The sequence below is a fragment of the Bos indicus x Bos taurus genome, chromosome 2, assembly GCF_003369695.1.
Source record: "Bos indicus x Bos taurus breed Angus x Brahman F1 hybrid chromosome 2, Bos_hybrid_MaternalHap_v2.0, whole genome shotgun sequence".
Classification (NCBI taxonomy): domain Eukaryota; kingdom Metazoa; phylum Chordata; class Mammalia; order Artiodactyla; family Bovidae; genus Bos; species Bos indicus x Bos taurus.
The window spans coordinates 44,548,167-44,573,256 of NC_040077.1; the positions used below are offsets into that span (position 1 = coordinate 44,548,167).

The 25,090-nt window shown below is 35.0% G+C and overlaps 1 protein-coding gene across 5 annotated transcripts in view; it reads right to left on the minus strand.

Moving 5' to 3' along the window:
• RIF1 (replication timing regulatory factor 1) overlaps positions 1-25,090 on the minus strand; it is a 62,327-nt gene that overhangs the window by 7,692 nt on the left and 29,545 nt on the right. For 2 of the 5 annotated variants that reach the window (XM_027560993.1, XM_027560998.1), the window contains exons 21-34: positions 18,347-18,446; positions 16,107-16,371; positions 14,885-14,927; positions 13,794-13,996; positions 13,155-13,254; positions 11,920-12,039; positions 10,769-10,920; positions 9,786-9,866; positions 9,650-9,704; positions 6,066-9,284; positions 4,026-4,172; positions 3,650-3,727; positions 3,445-3,560; positions 2,905-3,058 (exon numbers count right to left, since the gene is read on the minus strand). In XM_027560993.1, coding sequence (XP_027416794.1) covers positions 2,905-3,058; positions 3,445-3,560; positions 3,650-3,727; positions 4,026-4,172; positions 6,066-9,284; positions 9,650-9,704; positions 9,786-9,866; positions 10,769-10,920; positions 11,920-12,039; positions 13,155-13,254; positions 13,794-13,996; positions 14,885-14,927; positions 16,107-16,371; positions 18,347-18,446 — 4,833 coding nt within the window. The remainder of the gene's footprint in view (positions 1-2,904; positions 3,059-3,444; positions 3,561-3,649; positions 3,728-4,025; positions 4,173-6,065; positions 9,285-9,649; positions 9,705-9,785; positions 9,867-10,768; positions 10,921-11,919; positions 12,040-13,154; positions 13,255-13,793; positions 13,997-14,884; positions 14,928-16,106; positions 16,372-18,346; positions 18,447-25,090) is intronic. The other 3 variants (XM_027561017.1, XM_027561007.1, XM_027561025.1) reach the window with 3 other exon arrangements.

Below are 25,090 nucleotides of genomic sequence, written 5' to 3' on the forward strand. Positions count from 1 at the left end.
TTTGTAATCTGGAGAATAAAATTAAGGGGTTATACTTAGCTGCTTAAAATCACTGGGGGTTGTTTATATACAACTGACTCTCTTGGCCACTCCATAGACTACAGCCCACCAGATTCCTCTATTCATGGGATTTCCCAAGCAAGAAAATTAGAGTGGGTTGCTTTGTCCTTCTCCAGGGGATCTTCCTGACTCAGGGATCTAACCGGCATCTCCTGCATTTGGCAGGCACATTCTTTACCACCGAGCCACCAGGGAAGCCAGAGTTCCCGTATGACCCAAAAATTAGATTCTGTTACAGATACACCTAAGAAAAATAAAAAACATGTCCACACAAAAACTTGTATATGAATGTACATAACAGCATATTTGTAATAGAAAAGGGTGTAAACAACCCAAATGTTCACTAAGTGATGAATGGATAACCAAAATGCTGTACAGTCACAGAATGAGGTATTATTAGGTTGGTGCAAACGTAATTCTAGTTTTCACAGTTGAAATTCATCATTTGATACTGAAATACATTCCAAAATAAATGTGGTTATGTTATACATCATTTTAATGAGCATTTCTCGCTTTATGTTTTTTTGCTAACGACTTATTACTTGCTATTTATATTTATTTAGACTATGGAAATGATATTACACAAAAAACAAGTGTGAGCAGTTTTCTTATTTGAGTTCAAAATGAGTCACAAAAAGAGCAGTCAACTCACAACATCAGCAACGCATTTGGCCCAGGAACTGCTCGTGAACATACAGTCCAGTGGTAGTTTAAGAAGTTTTGAAAAGGAGACAAGAGCCTTGAAGATGAGAAGTATAGTGGCTGACCATCGCAAGTTGAAAAAGACCAAGTGAGAGCCATTATTGAAGCTGATCCTCTTACAACTACAAGAGAAGTTGCCCAAGTACTCAACGTCAACCGTTCTACAGTTGCTCCGTGTTTGAAGCAAATTGGAAAGGTAAAAAGGCTTGGTTAAGTGGGTGCCTCATGAGCTGACTGCAAATCAAAAACATCATCATTTTGAAGTGTCGTCATCTCTTATTATACACAGTAACAACAAAACATTTCTCAGATTGTGACATGCAATGAAAAGTGGATTTTGTACAAAAACCAGCAATGAACAGCTCAGTGGCTGGGCTGAGAAGCTCCAAAGCACTTCCCAAAGACAAAATTGTAACCAAAAAATGGTCATGGTCACCGTTTGGTGGTCTGCAGCCCATTTGATCCACTACAGCTTTCTGAATCCTGGTGAAACCATTACATCTGAGAAGTATGCTTAGCAAATTGATGAGATATACCGAAAACTGCAACCCCTGCAGCTGACATTGGTCAACAGAATGACCCCAATTCTTCTCCACAATAACGTCTAGCTGCATGTTGCACAACTAACACTTCAAAAGTTGAATCAACAACTTGGGTTACAAAGTTTTGCCTCATCTGCCATATTCACCTGACCTATCGCCAACCAACTACCACTTCTTCAAGCATCTCGACAACTTTTTTCCAGGGAAAACATTTCCACACCCAGCAGTAGGCAGAAACTACTTTCAAGAGGTTCATCAACTCTCAAAGGATAGATTTTTACACCACAAGAATAAACAAACATTTCTCACTGGGAAAAAGGTGCTGACTATAATGGTTCCTATTTTGATTAATAAAGATGTGTTTGAACCTAGTTATTCATATAATGTTTTAAAATTCAAGGTCTGAAACCACAATTACTTTTGCACCAACCTACTATTTAACCATAAAGAGGAATGAAGTACTAATACTTGTGAACCTTGAAAACACTATGCTCAGTTAAAGAAACTAATCACAAAAGACTATATACAGGTTATAAGAACCCACCTTTTATGAAATGTCCACAATAGGAGAGACAAAATTAATAGTTGCTTTGGGGGTGGAAATGCAGTGACTGATGAATGGGTAGATGTTGTTCCGTTTTTTAAAAGAATAAAAAATGTTCTAAAATTAGGTCTTGGTGAAGGCTGTGGTACTTTGTGACTGTACTAAAAAACCACTTGTGTGCTTTGGGTGGGCGAATTTTATGGTATGTGGTTGTACCTCAATAAAGCAGTTTCAACTCTTCATCTTACAAAAATGCAAATTACGAATAGTTTTTGTTTTTCTTGAACTGGTTAAATGTTTTAAAAGATCAAACAAAATTAATAATAAATCAAGGACTTTTAAGAATACTGAAGTCTTCAGTAGCCTGCAAACTCCAATCTCAGAAATTCTAATAGAACACCATTTTCACTCTTAACATACTCCGTTTTTTATTTATTCACAGTTTTGCCTATCGATGAATACATAAAAGGTTTCTGAATGGGTTTCAGACAGTTTGTAAACTCTTCTGAAATGATACACAAAATTTTCTGTATGTATTTTTAGAGGGAAATAATCTCGGTTTTCATAAGAATCTTAAGAAATGTCCATAACCTGAAAATGTTTGTGTGTATTAATTAAAAAAAAAAAAAAAAAAAAGTTGATAGGAAGAACAAGTTAAAAAAAAAAAAAGATCACAACTGCTTTGGATATCAAAATCAAAATACTGTTAACCACAAATCTGCAAGATTTTTTGGGAGTAAATGTTTAGATCTGAACATCTAGGTTTTAGAAATAGCAGCCAGGAAACCAATCACTTAGTTGGTAGACATAAAAGACGAGCTAGAAAAATAGAATTCAAAGAATAAAGAGGTGTAATACACAATAACAGTACAAAACAAATAAGTAAACTTCTCTGTGGAATTATAAATCAACCTTCTAAGTTACTCTTGACTGCAGGGTAAAGGAAGTTAAGGCATCATATAAAATGAGCTTTTAAAGCAATACTTGAAATGCAAACTTTTGGAGTTGTACTGTTTCATCATTTACTCATACACAATTTAACATCTACGTCTTTACCTGCTGCTCATGATATATTCTGAGAGCCTTTTTAACGTTAGACACTTTTGGAGAACGGATAGGAAGAGTTTTTATTTCAGATGCTGTAAGGGTACTCAAATCGCCAATTGTTTTTATATTCTTGGCTCTAATGAGCTGTCCCAGTCCTCTTGCCCTAAAGAGATAAGAGAAACAGGAAAAACATCACAAAGTTTTATATTTTCTATTTGTAAGGGCCTATCCAATTGAATTTCCTGATTTAAGCTCAATCATAACAAAATTTACATAGACACACCTATCCCACAGAGGATGGACATACGTGCATTTACAACAAAATTTGAATCTGATGTATATGCCTGGCTCAAGCAAGATCAACCGTTCAATCCTTCTATTACTGCCCTATCTCAACCATCTTCCCAGCTGTATTTTCATTTACTTCTAAAATAAAATGTGTGAAAGTATGGATAAATCAATCCTAAACATGAGAACCCTGATCATTTAAACATCCCTGTTAACAAAGCGGCATCTCTAGGTATAGGCCAGAGATCAATAACCACTTACCACATGTTGGATGTAATCTGAGGTAAAATGATTTCAACTGGTGCTACACAGTTCACCAAAGCAGGGTAAACACTTTCTGTTGGGCATGGCACAGATTCCTTAGCCATTTCTGCAATCTTAGAATAAATTTCAAAAGCTGTTAAACAGAGGTCACCTAACTGAACATGAAAATATAAAGTTGCATGAAAACTAAAGCACTTCTTACTAAACACTTCTTTGAGCTCTTAAATTTAGAGCTACGTGATCCTGGGGACAGAAATCCTTTGGCTGAAGTGGTATTATGCTAGACAGAAGAAAGGAGAAAAAAATCTCAGAACCCTAGATTTACAAGTTTATTTTTACAACTGACAGACTGTAGTCATATCTTACAATTTTCAGAAAATGTAAAATGTAATAATAATACTACTGGATCAATTACTGGCTGGCTCATCAATGCTTCTTACCACCTCTTCTCTTCATGTCTGCTTTAAGCAGACAAAAGAAAAATATATCCAAACGAAGTATGCTTTGTTTCTTAAAAAGACAAATTACCCGATGCAATTCTGTGTTTGCATATGTATTTTTTAAAGCCTACAGCTTACCTTAGATTGCACAGTAGGTGAAGTTTTAACACTTTTTACCATGAGAGAACTATTTGAAGAATGGCACCTAACAATAGAGCATCGCCTATCAATGTCATCTGCCAATCCTGCTTGGTATATAGGATCTGCAAAGGAGACACGGCGAACCTGAAAACATTTAAGTCGTTTTTAAAAAGTTTTAAAAAAATACCATAAACTCTCATTATAAGGTCAGCCAAAAATAGCATGTATGTTTGGAGGCCTAATTTATCTTACTAGAAGCCAACTGCACATACTTGCAGTTGTTCCTGGTGATTGTTTTCACAACTATTACTCAAGACCAAGGGTCATTCCAAGTATCCATGGTCTAATACAAAGTACAGCAACGAGGAGAATGAAAGGATAGTAGCAGAAACTTGATGAAATTGCATGTGACAGTTAAAAGTATACAAATTTCTACTAATCTCATAGGCTTACTACAAACCATAAAGAACGAGGTAAAGAGGCAGAGACAGTACTAACTGGCCTTTGGTATACCTTAATAATCTTAGTTCTTAATTCTTTGAGGGTAACAGAGTCACAGCAATGGGTGAGATTTTTTGTTAAAACAAAAACAAAAAACAAAAGCTTAGCCCAGCTTGAAGTTATTTTGGCCTTTTCTAAACTCTTTATTCAGCTACTCAGCTGTCTGGTAAAAGTATCCAACGGGGCATGCAAAACCATAATATGTATATAAATGTCTTATTCCCAAAATATTGGGAACTTTCTATAAATATCTGCTATAGAAAACTATCATATGTAAATAAAAATTAAACGAGCTACTATCAAACAAAACATGACTACAGTTAACTGGCATTAATAATCTAAAGTATACTGAAGACATCATTTCATCTTCATAAATTTTTCAAGAACTTCTATGACCTATTTAAACCTAAGATTAAAAAAAAAAAAAGGTAAAAGACTCAAAAGCAAAGCAAGACCAAACTAAAAACCCTCAAGTGTTAAGTTTTCCTAAGAACTAATCTTTGAACTCTCAATTTAAAAATTTTTAGTATATTTTGGGAAAGTTTTCACAATGTGCTGGCTAAAGGCAAAATTACGTGTCAGTATGATTTTATCTATATATACATGTTTGTATACATAAACACATATATTCCACAGTAAATGGTAGGTCCAATTTCAAAATTAAGGAATGCCCACACAGTACCTTTATAAAATAGTTATAGAGGACAAGTGGAGCTATGTAAAGCACATGCAACTTTTCCTTTCTAAACTATGTGCAAGTCACAGGGTCAGAGACTAAAGCAGATACATAGGTAATCCATATGTGTACAAACTACAAGAATTAAAATGTAGTGAAGAAGATGGGGGCATTAACAAGATTAATTACAAATGAAATCATACGCAGAAATTAATGAAGGCATAGCCTAAAGAAATTTTTAATTGTTAAAGGTCTAAGTTTATATAAAGACATGTGAAACAGACAGGATAATGTCCTAGTACACAGTAAGTACTAACTAAAGCTCCTTTATTGGTTTCTAAGTGTTTCCTTGTGTATTATATAGCAGAGAAAAAATCACCATGAGAGATTATCAATTTTGCAAAATGTGAAAAATGGTGATGGTTGTATAAAGATTTATAGCTAAGTGTTAGGCTTCCCTGGTAGCTCAGTCAGTAAAGAATCCACCTGCAGTGCAAGGCACCCAGGTTTGATCCCTGGTTCAGAAAGATCCCCTGGAGAAGGAAATGGCAAACCACTCTAGTATACCTGCCTGGAAAATCCCATGGACAGAGGAGCCTGGCAGGCTGCAGTCCATGGGATCGCAAAGAGTCGAGCACAACTGAGCGACAGACACCAGGTCCTGAAATAAAGGAATACCTAAAGGGCTTCAGTCTTTTTCTCAACGTCCACCTTCTGCCTGCCCTCTTCCCTGTCATAGCATATATTCATAACGAATGGTCATGTACGCCCAATATCCCATCATTTACCAAGTGTCAGCAAGTGGCCAAACTATCCCAATTAACCTTGGACTCATGAACATTCAGCATCCATCCCCCTACCTTGTGGACAGGTGACGAGATTTCATCTTCTTGGGGTCTTTTTAGTCCTCTCTTTAAAATGCTGGTGGATGGAGAAGCCAAAGGAGACCACACACAACGTGTGTGCATGCCACTAGGACTCTCGTTTGCTGACATGAGTAAAGGATCAATATCCTTCGATTTTTGAGGAGATGTATTACTGTCTTCTGATATTAGTCCAGAAATATCTGTTTCAGATGTCAGAGGTTGTGCTATCTCCTCTACTTTCTCTGAAGTATGGTGAACTTCCGGTAAAGTTTCATTACTTTCCACTACCATCTGATTGTCATCTAACTGTGTTTCCTCCAATTTATTAGGTTCAGTATTCGTTTCAGTTTTGTTAGGGTCAACCTTTCCTTCTTCAGTGATCATCTCAAGTGTGTCGGGAACAAAGTTATTGACTTCTACATCTAATTCCTTTGTTTCAACTTCTATAGGCAGAGAAGCCGTGGTAGTTACATCTTCGTCTTCGGTTTCAGTGACGTGGTCAGATTCAGTAGTCACCTCACAAACCGCTGTTTTTTCACAATTTTTCATTTCAGCGTTCATTTCTTCAGATGAGCCTGGATCAGATTCATCACTTCCTCCACCTAGCTCCCCAACCGCTATTTGTTCAGAGATCTCTACCTGAGCATTCACTTTTACAGATGTCGGAGTATCCGAATAATCAGTAGCTGAATTAAATTCCTCAGTTACTGCTTCATTGGCTTTCAGTTTTTCAGGTGTATCCATTCTTTCACTGTTTTCCTCTGTTACTTCTTTCCCTGGAATACCAGTTTTGACATTCTTTTGTTCAGAGAAGCCAGCTTCAGACTGATCATTTTCTACATTCAATTCCATAGCATCTACTTCTGGATTTGATTCTGCATTTGATTCAACAATAACAATGTTCTCTGTACTCAATTTCTCTTTTGAAGTGGCCTCTGACTTTTCTTCTTTGGTCTCCAAAGAAAAACATTTCAGTGAAATATCTTTGGAAACATCTAAATGTGGGTCAACAGTTTTACATTTCTTATTAGATGGCTCCTGGGTTTCTAGAGATATTGCTTCCTCAGAATCCCTACGAGAAGTTTCTTTAAATTTTACCATTTCAGAAGGAAGAAAGCTTTGAGTAGTATTTTCTTTTAACTCAGTTTCAGATATAATTAATGAATCATTAGTAGTATCATTCTCTTCCTTGAGATCCAAATGAAAATTCACACTATGATGCTCATCTAAAAGTTTAACCTCCGAGGACAGATCAGCTTTCGAAGTTTCTGAAATAGATACAGGTGTTTCCCCATCTGTCTTTTTTGTTTCACTGACTTTTACATCGTAATTTTCTGTATCCTTTAACCCAGTAAATGACTTTTCCTGAGACTGTGATTTTTCTCCACAACAATCACAACCTTTAGATCGCCTCACCCTCCTACTTCTCTTGTGCTGGCATTCTACTGTCTGAAGAGTTTTTTCAGAAAGCAAAGAAATGTCTGATGTCCCTATTTTTGAGGATTCCCCCATGCTATTTTCTATAGAATCTCGCTTATGTAACCTCTTACTGGCATTTCTAGTCCTTAGATTTGATTCTGGTACAGAAGGATTTGAAAAGGAATGGTCTGCATCTTTGTTACTTTTACTTTCTCCCTCAGAAGTATTCAATACATCATCATAAACTTGTAATAAATCTGGAGATACGGTAGAATCTTGAAGACTTACAGTAGTACTTTCATCTCCTTTTTCACAGATTTGAGATTTTATATCTTTGTCTACTTCAGGATTCCCTTTATAATCATGTGCTTGATTTTCAATTTTTATACATTCCTGTTTTACCATTTTCTCTTCTTGATCTTCCATGTCAACATTGTCACTGCTTTTGTTCTTCCATTTTCCAGATCTTTTCTTTTTAGAACCTTCTTCTTTTGCCTCAGAACTATCAGATTCTGAGTTTTCAATGCTGGAAAGTAAACCCTGGGATGCTCTTCTTGTTTGGTATCGTGTTCGTCCCCTTACTGGTTTCTCAGAGGATTTATCTGCAATGTCCGGCACACCATCTCCTTCAGATTTAGTATTCTCAAGATCCGGCTTTCTTCTATTTTCATCAATTTCAGCATTAGCACTGGTCTCCCCAAAAGCCTTCTCATGTAAATTATTTCCTTTGTCAACTAAGTTTCCCTGTACACTTTGTTCAGAAATCAATTTTTGCTTAGGTAAAACATCATCTTTTACATGTAACGGACTCTTCTGCGGAGTCTTTTCTTCTTCTTTACGTCTTTCCCTTTTTTGATGATTATTTTCTTTATCTTGGCTATCAGTGGTTGGTTCTGCTGTTTCTGAACGTCGCCTTAAAGATCGCCTAAGGGTTTTCTGATTTGGAGTTACCTGAATATGACTATCCTCATTTACTGTCTGATCCGTTATTATGGCTGGGGGTGTGTTTTCTTTGGATTCCAAGTTAACTTCTAAGGTTCTCTCTTCTACAGTATTGTTTTCTAATACAGTATTCTCCACTGTTGATTCAAGCATTGTATTCTCAAACTCCACTGTAGATTCAGAGAGATGAACCTGATTATCTAACACACATTCTGTCTGATTAAGCAAGCCAGGTGGGTTATTTTCTAAGGCTACTGTGCCATCAACAGATTCTTGAGTACTTTTCTCTTGTTCAGATCTCATTAAGGGTTTAGACTTTTTACTCCCTATTGGTTCAGATTTACTCGACCTTCGGCTTGATCTCTTAGTCCCATGTGTTATTTTTTCAGAGTCAGATTTGGAAAGAGCCACTTCTCTCTTCTTTGCTTTTGATGGATTATCTGTTTTACCCATGCCTTCCTGGTTACTTTTCACTATTACAGTTGATGACATATTATTCAAGGGTGATGGACTAAAAGGTCTATTTTCTGAACCATCAAACTTTTCCAAAGTAATAAAGGATTGCCTTCGACTTGTAGGCTGTAAGGGAGCTCCAGAAATGGTGGCAATAGAAACCGAGCTACTGCTGACACCAGATGGATTTTCTGTAGTAGATGCACATTCTGTTGGTTTATTTGAAGCAATTAAAGCTTTTTTTCTGGCATCATTATTACTGCTCAGTATTTTTGGACTGGTTTCCTCAATAGAACCACACTCATTATTCAAAAGGGAAGCCTTTTCAAGATGTTCATCCATACCGCAGTTTTCCATGACATGTTGAGGAACGACAATGTCATTCTCCTTTTGTTCCTCCTGCACAAAAATGTACACATACATACAGATTAACCAGAAAATAAGTCTGACTTTCTGGAGAAATTCTGTTTAAAACTTTAGCAAGTCAAAGGGCAATCTGGCTTTCAACATTTTAAAAATATTCCAAAGGTGATGGTAGATGCTCATTAATTTGTGTTTCCAATTTAAGTATTTGATAAAGCCAAATACATTTAAACAAACATGCACTCACACAGATACAGATCCACACATAAAACAACTATAATTCTGCTAAAGACTGCTAAGGAGAGTTAAGACATTACAGAACAAATCTTAACGTTAATATAAGAGACTCAATAATGGAAAGCTGATTTGAAAAACCCCAAAATATGAAAATAACAATATACCTTAAATATCATCTTGGAGTCTTCTTTTGATTTTTCAATTAAAGTAGAAATTTCCCTGAAATAAATAAGTGTGCAAATTAGAATATTGTTAATAAAGAACCAGAAAATCAGTTACTTCAGCAATTTCTATACTTACATAGATTCTTCCTGACTATACTGAGAAAATAAAGTATCTTGTGAAACATCCAGATTATTATACATGGCAGGAATATCACACCTGAAAAAGATTTTAAGACTAACTTTAATATTGTGTCTATTAAGTTTCTCAATCGTGTCTGACACTGCATCCACATGAACTGTAGCCCACCAGACTTCTCTGTCCATGGAATTCTCCATGCAAGAATACTGATTTCCTTCTGCAGGGGATCTTTCCGACTCAAGGATTAAACCTAGATTTCCTGCATTGCAGGCAGATTCTTTACTGCTTGAGCAACCAGGGAAGCCCCTTGAGAGTACCCTGAAAAGCAAGGAGATCAAACTACTCAATTCTAAAGGAAATTAACCCTGAATATTCATTGGAAGGACTAATGCTGAAGCTGAAATTCCAATACTTTGGCCACCTGATACAAACAGCAGACTCATTGGAAACGACCCTGATGCTGGGAAAGATTGAGGGCAGGAGAAACAAGGGGCAACAGAAGATGAGATGGATGGATGGTATCAACAACACAATGGACATGACTTGGAGCAAACTTGGGGAGAAGTGAAGGACATGGAAGGCTGGCGTGCTGCAGTCTTTGGGGTTGCAAAGAGTCAGACATGACTTAGCCACTAAACAACAACTTCAATATTTGATATTCTTACAATTAAGCTTACAATTCTATATCTAGTTACCTTTTAAGAATATAAAATCAAGTCTTAGATGCCTATTTCCCAGATTTTCCATGAAACCATTTCCCTGATCTTTCAAGACCTTAATAAAGGGATTCAGTTTAGGAACATTTGGTGCATTTCAAGATAGCCCGACACACTATGAAATATGGCCATGTACAATCTTTTTGACATTTAAAATACAGTACAATATACCAGTATCTTAGTTCTAAACTCAAAATTATGTTTGCTGCATGAAATCTAAATGTAAGTACAGAAAACTCAATTCAAGATAAAAGTACTACAAACCTCTTTGTTTTGAGTACTTCTTTCTGGTGTTCAGTTAGTATTCTTTCCTTTGTTTCTTTTACTTCTGGAGGTATAAACACAAAGTCAGTAGACTTTTCTTCTTCCAAAGGCATTTCACCCTTTGCTTTTGGAGTTGAAGAATCTAGTTTCAACTGGAAATTAAAACAGTAAATGCACATTTTGAGTTTCTAAATTATTTTCCAATACATCAATCAATCTCTCTTTGGCACTCTGATAATGGTTTTTGATGATGACTAGGAAGTTTGAAGTTCAAACCTATAGGATATTCCTGGATAATTATAATTAGTACAATGTCCCTAGTTTTCTTTTCATTCTGCTTGTATTAAATACTCAGAAAATAAAATTACACCTCTTTAAGAAGTAGGCAAATGTGTGCTTACCAGGGAAGCATGGGCAAATATGTTTTTCAGCCTAGCACACAGAAATCAAGTGGTTTGGCAGGGAAAAAGTACATCTGTGATTTCAAGTTGAAGCACAAACTACTCAAGTAAAAGTTGCCAAAATCATATGCCTGACATACTAATATTGGTAACCCAATGCCACTTTTACACAATTGCAGAACAGCTGTTTCCATTTTACTTTATAATGCTACAAGACTGTGTCAAACTTATTCTTTAAAAATATTTTTCTTTCATTTTCCCAGAGCCATGGTCTTAAGATTCTAGAATAACCCCTTTACTGGAGGTCCTAGAAGAAAGACTATCTGAAACTTGGTTAATTTGCCACTAGCTACTAGATATCTAGTTTTATATATGAGGTTATGACAAATGTCTTATGTAGGCATTCTCTTTCTAGTCAATAAAGGAAGCTCTAAAATATTCTTTCATCCTACCTAAGTTATTCAAATCTAGTTTCATTCTATCTGAAGAGGGTTACTGCCTGGAGTAATTATACTAAATAAACACTTAGTATTATGCAGATTTAACTTTACTAAGAAGTAATCATCTCCCAAAGTGTCAAGATTTCCATACCATCTTAATAGTCTTTCTAGGCCAAACTATATTTCCCTATAATCCCATCTTTTATTTAGTCCGTAACAGCTTTTTCTTCCAGTTAGAAGTTGTATGTTCTCAAGCTGGTATATATATTAATATTAAGAGTACTATTAAATACACTTTGGAAAAACATACTTTAGCTGGTGGTTTCATACTGTCTTTTGTATCCTTTGTTTGTGCCAAAAAAGAATCTCTTTTTCCACTTGATTTTCTTTCCATGCCACTTATCTTCATATTTAATTGGGAATTTTCTGTCTGTTTTTATAAAAATAAAACAATTTCATTATGTGCAAATATTTATCCTTTTCACATTGGTAATTACAGTGTAATATTTATATCAAATTTGAGTATTCGAATCTACTAGATCATGTCAAAGAAAACAAAGCCATTGTCTAATACAGTAACAGCAAATAGATTTGGTGTCTCCAACTTATACAGCATTAGTTTTGCATCATTTAATTTTATAAATTCTAAAATAAGCTATACCAAATAAATATTCTAAAAACAAATTACAGGATTCAAATATCCCACTTATTACTGGAAACTTTTTTAACAGAAAAACCCAAACCATAACACTTTAAACAATAAAACATACATGACAGAAAATACTATCAGGCCCTCCTACCAGATTATATGGTTTTTTTGAGCCATATTACACTGAATGAGTCTCAAAAAGTCTAGATAATTTTCTGATGAGAATTTTAATTTTATCCAAAAAATAAAACTAAATAGAGTACTTAGCTATGTTTTCTCTTACAGGTTCTAAACAAATAATAGCTAGACTCTTTTGTTGTTGAATAGGAACAAAGTGTCTAAGAGTGTTCTACCTGATGAGTATATAGTACTTTTATCTTTACTCCTTAATCTTTATAGTCATCTAGTATTATTAACCACAGTAACCTTGTTCCAAATGGAAAATGTGGTATCAATGATTTGTTTCTCTAACAGAAGGAATGAGATTCAACAGAAAGAAATGAGAAAATGAAGTGTAGCTCTTCATATTCTAGGTGGGGAATAGTAACTAGAAGTCCTAGTTTTACAAAGCAACATTTAACCATATCTTAATAATTCTGACCTCTGTAAAACAATACATGGGGTGTCAGTTTTTTAAAATAAAACATCATTAATGAATAAGAATTGGGTATTATTTACATGAGAACCTATGGTGAAATTTACTGCCTTTTAATTTGTAAGTTTTCCAGGCCACACAACTAACTGTACGCAAAACCCCTATGTTGTGGAACTCTTCTGTTCAGGTTTTATCTCTTCAGTCAGTCTTAAGTTTCTGTCCTTTTTAAAGTTACACTGATATCCAATAAATCACTCAAACATCACATAAAAGTAAACAAAAACGCCCCCCCTCAACCTACCATATCTGAATATGGTCCACTGGATTCCTCCATAATTTCAACATTTTCCAAACCAGGCAATAAAAGCAGAGATTTTTGTTTGGCTTGTTTCAGTATTGGCCTTCAAATATAAGTAAATATACTTTGAATTAAGTAGTACTGTTGGCACATTAAGAACAGTTCAATTACAATTTTAAAGTGATAAAAACACATCCAGCTTAAGACTGTTTCTTACTCTACATACATAAAACCAGGAGAAATTTACAGACAATATTAGAATTTTTCACTAAACTCTTCAGTTTCTGAATTTTATTCTTTAAAAACTTCTCAAACTTTCACCATAAATTTCAAACAAGAGCAGACTGTTACATTAAGTACATATCAGCTAGATTTAACAGCCATCAGCTTCCTGCCCCTTGTTGGAAACTCCTTTTGTTAAGCATAATTTGAAACTGCTTTTTATGTTTCTAAAACTAAGTTTATTCTAAGGACCAAAGCAAAGGGTCAAATAATTTTAATAATTACCGTGTACTCCAAACAAGAATATTTTAACTAGGAAATCCTCTACAGTGATTCTACATAAGGATTTATGTTAAAACCAAAATGTCAATTTACATAATCAGAACAGAGTAACTATATAAAGTTTTATTGTTAGCATACTTTAACTCCTCAGGATAAATCAACATCGTCACTTTAGCAAATGTGGCATTCCAGAACTGAGCACTTTGTTTTCTTATCTGTTTGTTCTTGTGTGAAAATATTATGCATAATAATGGTGAGATCTGTTCAAGAAGTTCACTGTCGTAAGTTCCAGTGTAGCTGACATGTAGACAAGCAATTATATCTCCTAGTAGCTTTTCTAACTAGGAAAAAGAAAAAGTTCATTAGGGTAACACTTAGAAATGTTACTTTTCAGAGAGAAAAAACAAAAGCACAAAGCATACTAAACAACTCACAGAGTACGTTATTTCAATTTTTAAAACTCAAATGACTTTAAAACAATTTTTATTGATTTATTTTTGGCTGTGCTTCGTCTTTGTTGCTGCACAGGCTTTTCTCTAGCTGCACAGAATGGGTGGGGGCTACTCTCTAGTTGTGATGCTTGGGTTTCTCATTGGGGTGACTTCTGTTGTGGAGCATGAGCTCTAGGGCACACAGGCTTCAGCTGCTGCAGCACGTAGGCTCAGTAATTGAGCTCCAGGGCTCTAGAGCACTGGCTCAGTAGCTGTGGCATGCAGGCTTGTATGTTCTGCAGGATGCAGGATCTTCCCAGATAAGGGACAGAACCTATGTCGTCTGCATTGGCAGACAGATTTTTTACCACTGAGCCACCAGGAAGTCCTCAAATGGCTTTTTAAAAGCTCTCATCACCTTCAATATATAATACTCTTTATAAGCTGACAAGAACTTACTTTATTGATAGAACAGCTTGAATTCAAGCTTATTTTACATTAACAGAAGAAATTTGTTTTCACATAAATTATGAGATTAATAGTTGCCTAACCTTGGAGCCAATTACCTTCACACATAAAAGAATGAGACAGGAGTAGTTGAGTTATATGAATTTAAGGCAATATTATTAAATCATGAATGATCCTTGGATTATACCCATTTCATATCAAAAGTTCATTAAAATTAAAGCATAATGATATCCCTTTAAAATAATCAGCAGAATTATATTGAAGGGAGACATTTAAATTCTAAAACTTTTCTTCATGAAAGTATGTTTTATGAACAATGTCTATTTGTACCTTGTTGTTCATACAACTATACACTTTAGGAACTTCATCAAGCCTAGAAGAAAAACAAAGAGTACCATTTATATTTTAGAACATAAACCTAGAAACACTGTAATGCAGCCCAAAACTGAGACGTATAATGATATAAAAAGGTGCCCAAAGACTTAACAAAAAACGTCAAACTGGAAACATTAAACATGAAACAAACATGTCTTTTAATACAGGAGTTAAAGAAAAACATCTGGAATAGACCTAAAAGTATTACTACTAGTCACCTATTTCTATGCTTTTTAATGAAGTTTTTAAACATGAAACAAACCTGTCTTTTAACACAGGAGTTAAAGAAAAACATCTGGAATAGATCTCAAAGTATTATTACTAGTCACCTGTTTTTATGCTTTTTAATGAATTTTTATGAAGTTTAAGGACTAAAAAAGACTTGCAAAAATTTAATAAATTTGAAGTTCCATTAAATCTGTTCCTAAAGCTTCCTCTGTGTTTATGAAAAACAGACTGTATTATTACTGAACCACATAAGCTTGCTATAAAGAACACTGATGAATTCTCTCAAAATGCTTCTTTAAAATATGTTGGGATTTTTTCATGGTTTTTCTCTTATATACTGCTTGCTTTGGTTCAAATGCAAAGGGTAATATAAAACAACACAAACTTCTGGAGAGTAATTCAGAAATTTAAATGCACATACTTTTTGAACCAACAATTTCATTTTAAGCCCTGTTCTGCAGGAATAGTGGGCAAATGATTTATGTACAAATATATTGACCTGTGATATTGTTAGTTATGAGAGGAAAGACTAGAAAACATGTCCAACAGGAAATTGGGTAAAGTGTCATGGAGTCCTCTGCAGACATTAAAAACAATGAGATACTTAGGTTAAGTGAATATCATATACTTAACTGCTAAGTAGTATGTCAAGTCATATACATTATATATTTAACATGTAAGCTTTTTGTATTAACAATTCTGTAAAGAGATGCACTAAAGTAAAAATTGTGCTGGATTAAGAATGAAAAATAAAGGGACTTCCAATTGCTACCTCATATTTTACTATTTGAGCTATCTTTTTAACAAAAGCATAGTTTCATATATTATCCACTCCAGTAAACTTTAAAGATTAAGATCTTTAACAACAAAGCTGATATGACAACAAGTTTGCTACCCATATCTAGTTATATATGTTTAAGTCTAAGAGCTATTAAGGCAAAATACTTACTTTGAGTTTTCATAAAATAATGCCAGAGGTCTTGTTAAAGCTGCAAATATTTTCTGGATCATAGAAGGCAGAGAAATATGTCCAAGTAAATTGGAAAGAATGCTGGTGATTGAGTTGCCAATAGTGAGGAGAGTATCAGAATGTACTTCCTTGAGGCTCAGTGTGTGAAAAGAATAGATCACTCTCACAATAAGTTTAATTAAAGAAGCCAACTTCCCTAAAGGTTCCTTCTTCTTTTTGGACCAATCTGTAGGTCTCTGTGGTGCTAAGATAAAACAGTGACAGCTTTTAGAATTAATGGTAATTAAAGCAAACTAATGTAATTAAATGAAACAATATGATCCACTACTTTGGGAAACAGTGTTTTACGCAAGAAGCATCAATGGATGAGTAACTCATGAATCAAAGTATGCTGAGTAACAAGATATTTATGAAGTCTCAAAGAACTTGCCACAAAACATTAATTTATTAACTGTGTTTCCTAATGAATTTTATAGTGCAAAACCGACAGATATGATCTTAATCAAACAGTAAATGTTATCATTATCAATAGTGGGACAAACTGACTTACATGCCTGTTGACATAATGCACTGATAAGAAAACACCGAATTACTTCTGTAGCATCCCCATAAAGAAATAAAATCTCAATCTAATATTGAGGAAATACTGACAAACCCCAATTGAGAGACCTTCAAAATCTAACCTTGCCTTTACTTCACTTCTAATGGTCATGAAAGATAAGACTTGGGAAATATTTTAGATCAAAGACTTGTCTTACAAGTGCTGTGAAATGTTGTAGGAAATAAAAGTAGAAAAGGGGGTGGGGGTGAAAATAAGGCAAAAGCATCAACTGATAACTGAGGAACCCTAGTAAAAAGTAGTATCTGTGTTTAATTTTTGCAATGTTTCTCTAAAACAAATTACAAAGTAAAAATTATCAAAAACTCTCAAAGTGATCCTGATGCATATTTATGAATAATAACAATTTTATTTCAACTATTTGTAAATTTTGTTTGCTCTCAGCTTGTGCTGGCAGTTTTTAGATTTTTTCCCTAGTTTCAATAAATTTCAATAGCCAGGAACACCTCTTGCAAGATAAGGATTGAAAACAAAAAACATTTCTAATTCTGGGTTTATAGATCATGGATAGAAATGATATTCAGTTAATTCTTATTTTTTCAGAAGTTAACAAAACATGTAAAACTTTCAACAACGGGATCATCATCTATGCCTTATCAAACTTCAGGGGCTTAAAAAATATATTCTGATATCATTTGCTATATAACCTTTCTATATTTAGAGAATTTTAATTTTCCTGACAAAGAGGTAATTAGATTAGAGGTAATTAGATTAAGTATTGTTCAGTCTGAAAGGGGACTAAGACTAAAGAAAAAAATCTATTTCTGTGGCTTGAGGCTGGGATGCTTTTATTACCAAACAAGTTTCTCTATATTACTGTAAAAATGAAACACCAAAAAACTACCCCCACCCCAAAAAGCCCTGCAAATATTTTATGTTCTAGAAATCTTTACACTAATTCAAAGAAAGATCTTACTAAAGGAAAATTGAGTATGTTCCCACTCTTTAAACAGGAAAAGTAACCTTTAAACAAAATACTTCTTGTAACTAGAAGGTTCTTTTCTATTCAGTATGATAATATATAATCATTGGTAGAAAATATATAATTTCAAAGAACCAATTAGTACATTAACAGCTCATAATATAATTTAGAATTAATCAAGGCATATAGTTATGAAAATAAGATTTAAGATTTCAATTGCTGAATTTTATACAGTAAAAACTGTGTTACACTTTTAGAGTCATTTTACATTTCCTGTAAAACCATAACCGATTAACCACTGCCATGATTTTCTATGCAGTTTAACATCAATTCAATGATCATTTCAGATAAGGCTATCAAATAAGAACATTTTAACTAAGTTCAAGCTTTTTGTCCAGATAATCCCTTGTAACCAGATGGAGTAAGTAAAATCATCTGTATTATTAGGCAATCTCTACATAGGACAAAATTTGTTTCTGCATCATAAAAAGGGGTTATACACTGCAGGGGTGGGTGAGAGAGATACATCGAGAAAGAGAAAGAGAGCAGCATGTGAACTAGCAAAATAACATGGTTATATAACATTAAAAGTAGGTAAAATTAGATGGGAAAGCTATTAGGATATGCCCTGATACAGTTCAGACAGCCTTGCTTATACTGAATGAATAAAATACTTACATTTAGTTTTGGGTTGATATTTAATATTATATGGTGAAAAGTCGATGCAATCAACCATTACAGTAATAATATGAGTGATCCTATCCAAGAACAATAAATTCTGGAAAAGAACAGTTAGGTATTGCATGACAACCTTTTAACTAATGGCATGGTTTATAAAACTTGTAAGCATGAATAAAAAATATAACTTTAACTCCCATGTATGACATATAGTAACACACACCATAGTTTATGCCATTTAAGACACATTAACTGTATGTGTGTGTGTGTTAGTCCTTAGTTGTGTTCAACTCTTTGTGACCCCATGGACTGCAGCCTGCCAGGCTCCTCCACCCACGGAATTCTACAGGCAGGAACACTTGAGTGGGTTGCCATTTCCTTCTCCAATTAACTATACGGTTATGACTATTTCCTAGTTATCTGCTGTGTGCCAAGTATTCAATACTATACCTTTTTTTCCCTCAATACTGAAATGGAAGTGTTCACTAAACCCATAAAAACCAAACATAAAAAAGTTGCTAAGCTCCCTGATATTCTTTCCATCTCCTCCCTCAGATCCAAATGAAACAGAACAAAGGAAATCCCAGTACCACCAGTCAAGAACATCTCAAAACAAAAACAAAACAAAAAAACGCAGTGAGCTTTCATAGAAGAAACTGACTAACAAGACATAGGGAGGGTTCTGAGAAAAAGATCTGATCGTTATTAGAAAAACCATACGGGTAAAAGACTACTGAAATTACAGTTCTATACAATTGCCCTTCCTTTATTCTCCAATACTGTTCACTTCTCCAATTCACTGGACTAATTCACAGGTCTGCCAAAGACAACCTTCCCCAGTGGATGTTAAGAACCAAGAAGGGGAAGGGAGAGCCCTGCTGGCCTGTTAACCTATGAATACCACATGGAAGGTTCAGTCCAAATGACAATCTACACACCCCTACAGAAAAGACATGAAAGATCTAGATGCTTCCATCTTGATCACAATTACAAGGCAAAGCTTCCTTATAACTACAATTTGCTATCAAAGCCAGATAAACAGGAGTTCTCTCCTGGGTTAGGAAACACATTCCAGCTAATAATATTGCTCAACATTAGCCTTTATTGTCAAATATGAAGAAGGTGTGTTAAATACGAACAGAACTAATCAACAAGGAAAGAGGCAATAACAGAAACAGAAGAAAATAAAATACTCTCAAATGTAAGAGGAAATCATATTCACTTAAAAACATTAAATGTAAAATTAAAATTATCAAACACTTCAGCGTTTAAACCGAAAGATGGACACAGAAATATCAAGCTCCCAGAAAGCAGGACCAGAAATAAAGCAAAACACAGAGAGATACAGAGAAAGAAGAGACACAGAGGATGACACCTGAAGACCTCGGCACTTTTTCCTCAGATGAAGGCACAGCTCCTTAAACTGAAAAGACCCACCAAATACTTAACAGAACGATTTTAAAAGATGCCTCAAGACACAACCTTGGTGAGATGTCTAAATTCCAAAGGTAAAAAGAAAATCCTAAACTTAAACTAAAAAACAGGTTGATAATACTAAAATTAGTATCAAATGATGAATTTGCAACAGCAGCAGTAACAAAAATAACAAGTCTTAGATGTGTATTTTGTAGAAAAACTTTACAGAAAAGGGAACAAATGAGCCTATGTTTAACTTCAGAGCTGTGATAAAAAATTTTCTGGAACCTAAAACTTTTAACTAATTGGTTATATATTTGACAAGATGTTATTAGTCACATGTTTATCATTTCTACAATATAAAAATTGGACAATGAGGAACTCCAATCTCACAAATGAAGGTATCTGCAAAAAATCTTAAAACACTAATCTACAATGTTTTAAAAGAATTTCACTGTGACCAAGAAGAGAATCTCAAGGACACAAAACTGTGTTAATATACAGAAATGTATATTGACAAGAGATTTCATATATGCCGGTAGTAACCAAGTATAGGCAGGGAAGAGACCATTTATACTAGATAAAACTAGATAAAACAACTATAAAACCCCCAAATCAAGCAAGCTAGGTTCAGTTTAGAACTAAAAAAAATATTTCTGAACAGAAAAACTCAATGTTATAAAGATAGAAATTATTTTCCAAATTAATCTCTGAATGCAATATAACCAATCATGCCGAGCAAAATCCCAACAGGGTATTTTATAAAATTTAGGAAGATTCTAAATTTCTTCAGAAGAGAACAAACTGTTAAGTCCATCCAAGATAAGAATTTAAAAGCAAAAACCAAGGGTCAAGCTTTTCCCTAAAAATCACAAAAACATTCAACAAGTTCACTGTCTCTGTGGCCGGTAACAGCACACTTTTAAAGCCACTCTGCCAAATACTATGATATCAAAAGCCCATAATCAGAACTGACACATTATAACTATCTCTACTCTTCTCAGCAGGGTAACCACTATCAAGGACTAGAAATCTTTTCAAATAAAAAAAATGGCACACTTCAGAGTAATAAATAAAATAAATTTCAAATGGAAAGAACACTGTATTCACATATATATGTGCATATAAATATGTAACTTATTGGTTTATTCTAGAATGATACATATCAAACTGCTGACACCAGTTATTCTTTTTATAGAGTAAGGGAAAGGTGTGAATAGGAACCTACATTTTTAAGACCACAAACTTTCAAAGGACAGACTTTAAAAAGCTAATAGGTATATTAAAGACCTAAATGAAAGACCAATTATAAAGATCAGCCCTGGGATTTCTTTGGAAGCAATGATGCTAAAGCTGAAACTCCAGTACTTTGGCCACCTCATGTGAAGAGTTGACTCATTGGAAAAGACTCTGATGCCGGGAGGGATGGGGGTAGGAGGAGAAGGGGACGACAGAGGATGAGATGGCTGGATGGCATCACCGCCTCAATGGACGTGAGTCTGAGTGAACTCTGGGAGTTGGTGATGGACAGGGAGGCCTGGCGTGCTGCGATTCACGGGGTCGCAACGAGTCGGACACGACTGAGCGACTGAACTGAACTGAACTGAGATGTAAGAGCAGAAACTATAAAACTCATAGAGGAAAACATAGGCAGAACACTGTAAGACAAATAAATCACAGAAAGATCCTCTATGACCCACCTCCCAAAGTAATGGAAATAAAAACAAACAAGTGAGACGTAATTAAACTTAAAAGCTTTTGCACAGCAAAGGAAGCTATAAACAAGATGAAAAGACAACACTCAGAATGGGTGAAAACAACAGCAAATGAAACAACTGACAAAGAATTTCCAAAGTATACAACCAGCTCATACAACTCAACACCAGAAAAACCCAATTAAAAAGTGGGAAAAAGACCTAAACAGACATTTCTCCAAAGAAAACATATGGATGGCTAATAAACATATGAAAAGATCCTCAACACTGCTCATTATTAGAGAAATGAAAATCAAAACTACAATGAGGTATCACCTCACATGAGTCAGAATGGCCAGCACCAAAAACTCTACAAACAATAAATGCTGGAGAGGGTGTAGTGAAAAGGGAAGCTTCTTAAACTGTTGGCGGGAATGTAAATTGATATAGTCACTATGTGACTTGTTTTTAAGATACAAGTTTTTTAAGGAGACTCCTTAAAAACCTAGGAATAAAACTATCATTATGACCCAGCAAACCCACTACTAGTCATATATCCTGAGGAAACCAAAACTAAAAAAGTCACATCTACCCCAGTGTTGTGAGAATTGGACCATAAAGCAAGTTGAGCGCCATAGAATTGACACTTTTGAACTGTGGTGTTGGAGAAGACTCTTGAGAATCCCTTGGACTGCAAGGAGATCCAACCAGTCCATCCAAAAGGAAATCAGGCCTGAATATTCATTGGAAGGACTGATGCTGAAGCTGAAACTCCAATACTTGGCCACCTAATGCAAAGAACTGACTCATCTGAAAAGACCCTGATGCTGGGAAAGATTGAAGGCAGGAGGAGAAGGGGATGACAGAGGATGAGATGGTTGGATGGCATCACCAACTCAATGGACATGAGTTTGAGTAAACTCCAGGAGTTGGTGATGAACAGGGTGCAGTGTGCTGCAGTCCATGGGGTCGCAAAGAGTCAGACACGACTGAGACACTGAACTGAACCCCAATGTTTACTGTAGCACTATTTACATTAGCTAGTACAAAGAAGCAAACTAGATGTCCATAGACAGATGAATGGATAAAGAAGCTGTGATACATACATCTTCTCACTGCACATGGAACATCCTCCAGGACAGGCCACATCCTGGACCACAAATCAAGCCCTGGTAAATTTCTAAAAAGTGAATAATTTCAAGCATTTTTTTCTGATCACAATGCTGTAAGATTAGACTATCAACTACCAGGAAAAAAATGTAAAAAACACAAACATGGGGGCTAAATAACACACTTAATAAGGATCACTAAGGAAATCAAAACAGGCATAGAAACAAATGATAATGAAAACACAACAACCCCAAACCTATGTGATTCAGTTAAAGTGCTAAGCGGGAAGTTCATAGCAATACAAAGGCTACCTCAGGAAACCAGAGAAATATCAAATCAACAACTTAACCTTACACTAAAAGCAACTAGAAAAAGAACAACAACAACAACAACAACAACAAAAAAAAACCCAGTTAGTAGAAGGAAAGAAATCACAAAATTCAGAGCAGAAATAAATGGGGGGGGGGGGGGGAAAGGAGACTATAGCAAAGATCAATAAAACTAAAAGCTGGTTCTTTGAGAAAATAAAATAGATAAGCCATTAGCCATACTCATCAAGACAAAAAGGAAAAAATCTCAAATCAATAAAATTAGAAATGAAAATGGAGAAATCACAACACAGAAATACAAAGGAACCTAAGACACTACTATGAGCAACTATATGCCCATAAAATGCACAACATGGAAGAAATGGACAAATTCTTAGAAAAGTATAACCTTCCAAAACTGAACCAGGAACAAATATAAAATTTAAGCAAATCACAAGCACAGAAATCGAAACCGTATCTTCCAACAAACAAAAGCCCAGGATCAGATGGCTTCACAGGTTAATTCTACCAAAAATTTAGAGAAGAGCTAACACCTATCCTACTCAAACTCTTCCAGAAAATTGCAGAGGAAGGAAAACGCCCAAACTCATTCTATGAGGCCACCATCACCCTGATACCAAATAAAAGATGCCACACAAAAAAGAGAAAACTACAGGCTGGTATCACTGATAAACATAGATGCAAAAATCAACAAAATTCGAGCAAACAGAATCCAACAACATATTAAAAGGATCATACATCATGACCAAGCAGGCTTTATTCCAGAGATACAAGGATTCTTCAATATGTGCAAAATCAATGTGATACACCATATTAATAAATTGAAAGATAAAAACCACGTGATTATTTCTATAGATGCAGAGAAAGCCTTTGAAAAACTTCAAACCCATTTATGATAAAAACTCTCTAGAAAACAGGCACAGAAGGAACACATCTCAACATAATAAAAGCCAGATATGACAAACCCACAGCAAGCATTATCCTCAATGGTGAAAAAAAGGAAAGCTTTTACTCTAAAATCAGGAACAAGACAAGGGTGCCCACACTCACCACTACTGTTCAACAGTTTTGGAAGTCCTAGCCACAGCAATCAGAGAAGAAATAAAAGGAATTCAGATTGTAAAAGTAGTAGTAAAACTATTTGCAGATGACATGATCCTCTACATAGAAAACCCTAAAGATGCCACCAGAAAATTACTAGAGCTAATCCACAAATACAGTAAAGTCACAGGATATAAAATTAATACATAGAAATCCCTTGCATCCCTATATGCTTACAATGAAAAATCAGAAAAAGACATTAAGGAAACAACACCACTCACCACTGCAACAGAAAGAATAAAATACTTAGGAATACATTAACTTAAAGAAACAAAAAACCTGTATACAGAAAACTACAAAACACTGATGAAAGAAATCAAAGATGACACAAACAGATGGAGAAATATACCATGTTCTTAGATTGGAAGAATCAATATAGTGAAAATGAATATACTACCCAAAGCAATCTATAGATTAAATTCAATTTTTTTTTTTAAACAAAAAAAGTTCACAATTTATATGGAGACACAAAAGACCCTGAATATCCAAAGCAATCCTCTAGGAAGAAGAATGGAGCTGGAGGAATCAACCTTCCTGACTTCAGACTACACTACAAAGCTACAGTATAGTACTGGCACAAAGACAGAAATATACATCAATGGAACAAAACAAAGTCTGGAGATAAACCGATACACCTATGGACACCATACCTTTGACAAAAGTGAAGTTGCTCAGTCATGTCCGACTCTTTGCGACTCCATGGACTGTAGCCTACCAGGCTCTGAGGAGCCTCTCAGTCCATGGAATTCTCCAGGCAAGAGTACTGGAGTGGGTTGTCATTTCCTTCTCCAGGGGATCTTCCCAACCCAGGGATTGAACTTGGGTCTCCCACACTGCAGGCAGACGCTTTACCGTCTGAGCCACCAGGGAAGCCTTTGACAAAGGAGGCAAAAGTGTACAATGGAGAAAAGACAATCTCTTCAACAAGTGGTGCTGGGAAAACTGATCAATTGCATGTAGAAGAATGACACTAGAACATTTTCTAATACCACACAAAAATAAATTCAAAATGTATTAAACACCTAAATGTAACACCAGAAACTCGAAAACTCTTAGAGGAAAACAAAGGCAGAACACTTGATGACATAAATCAT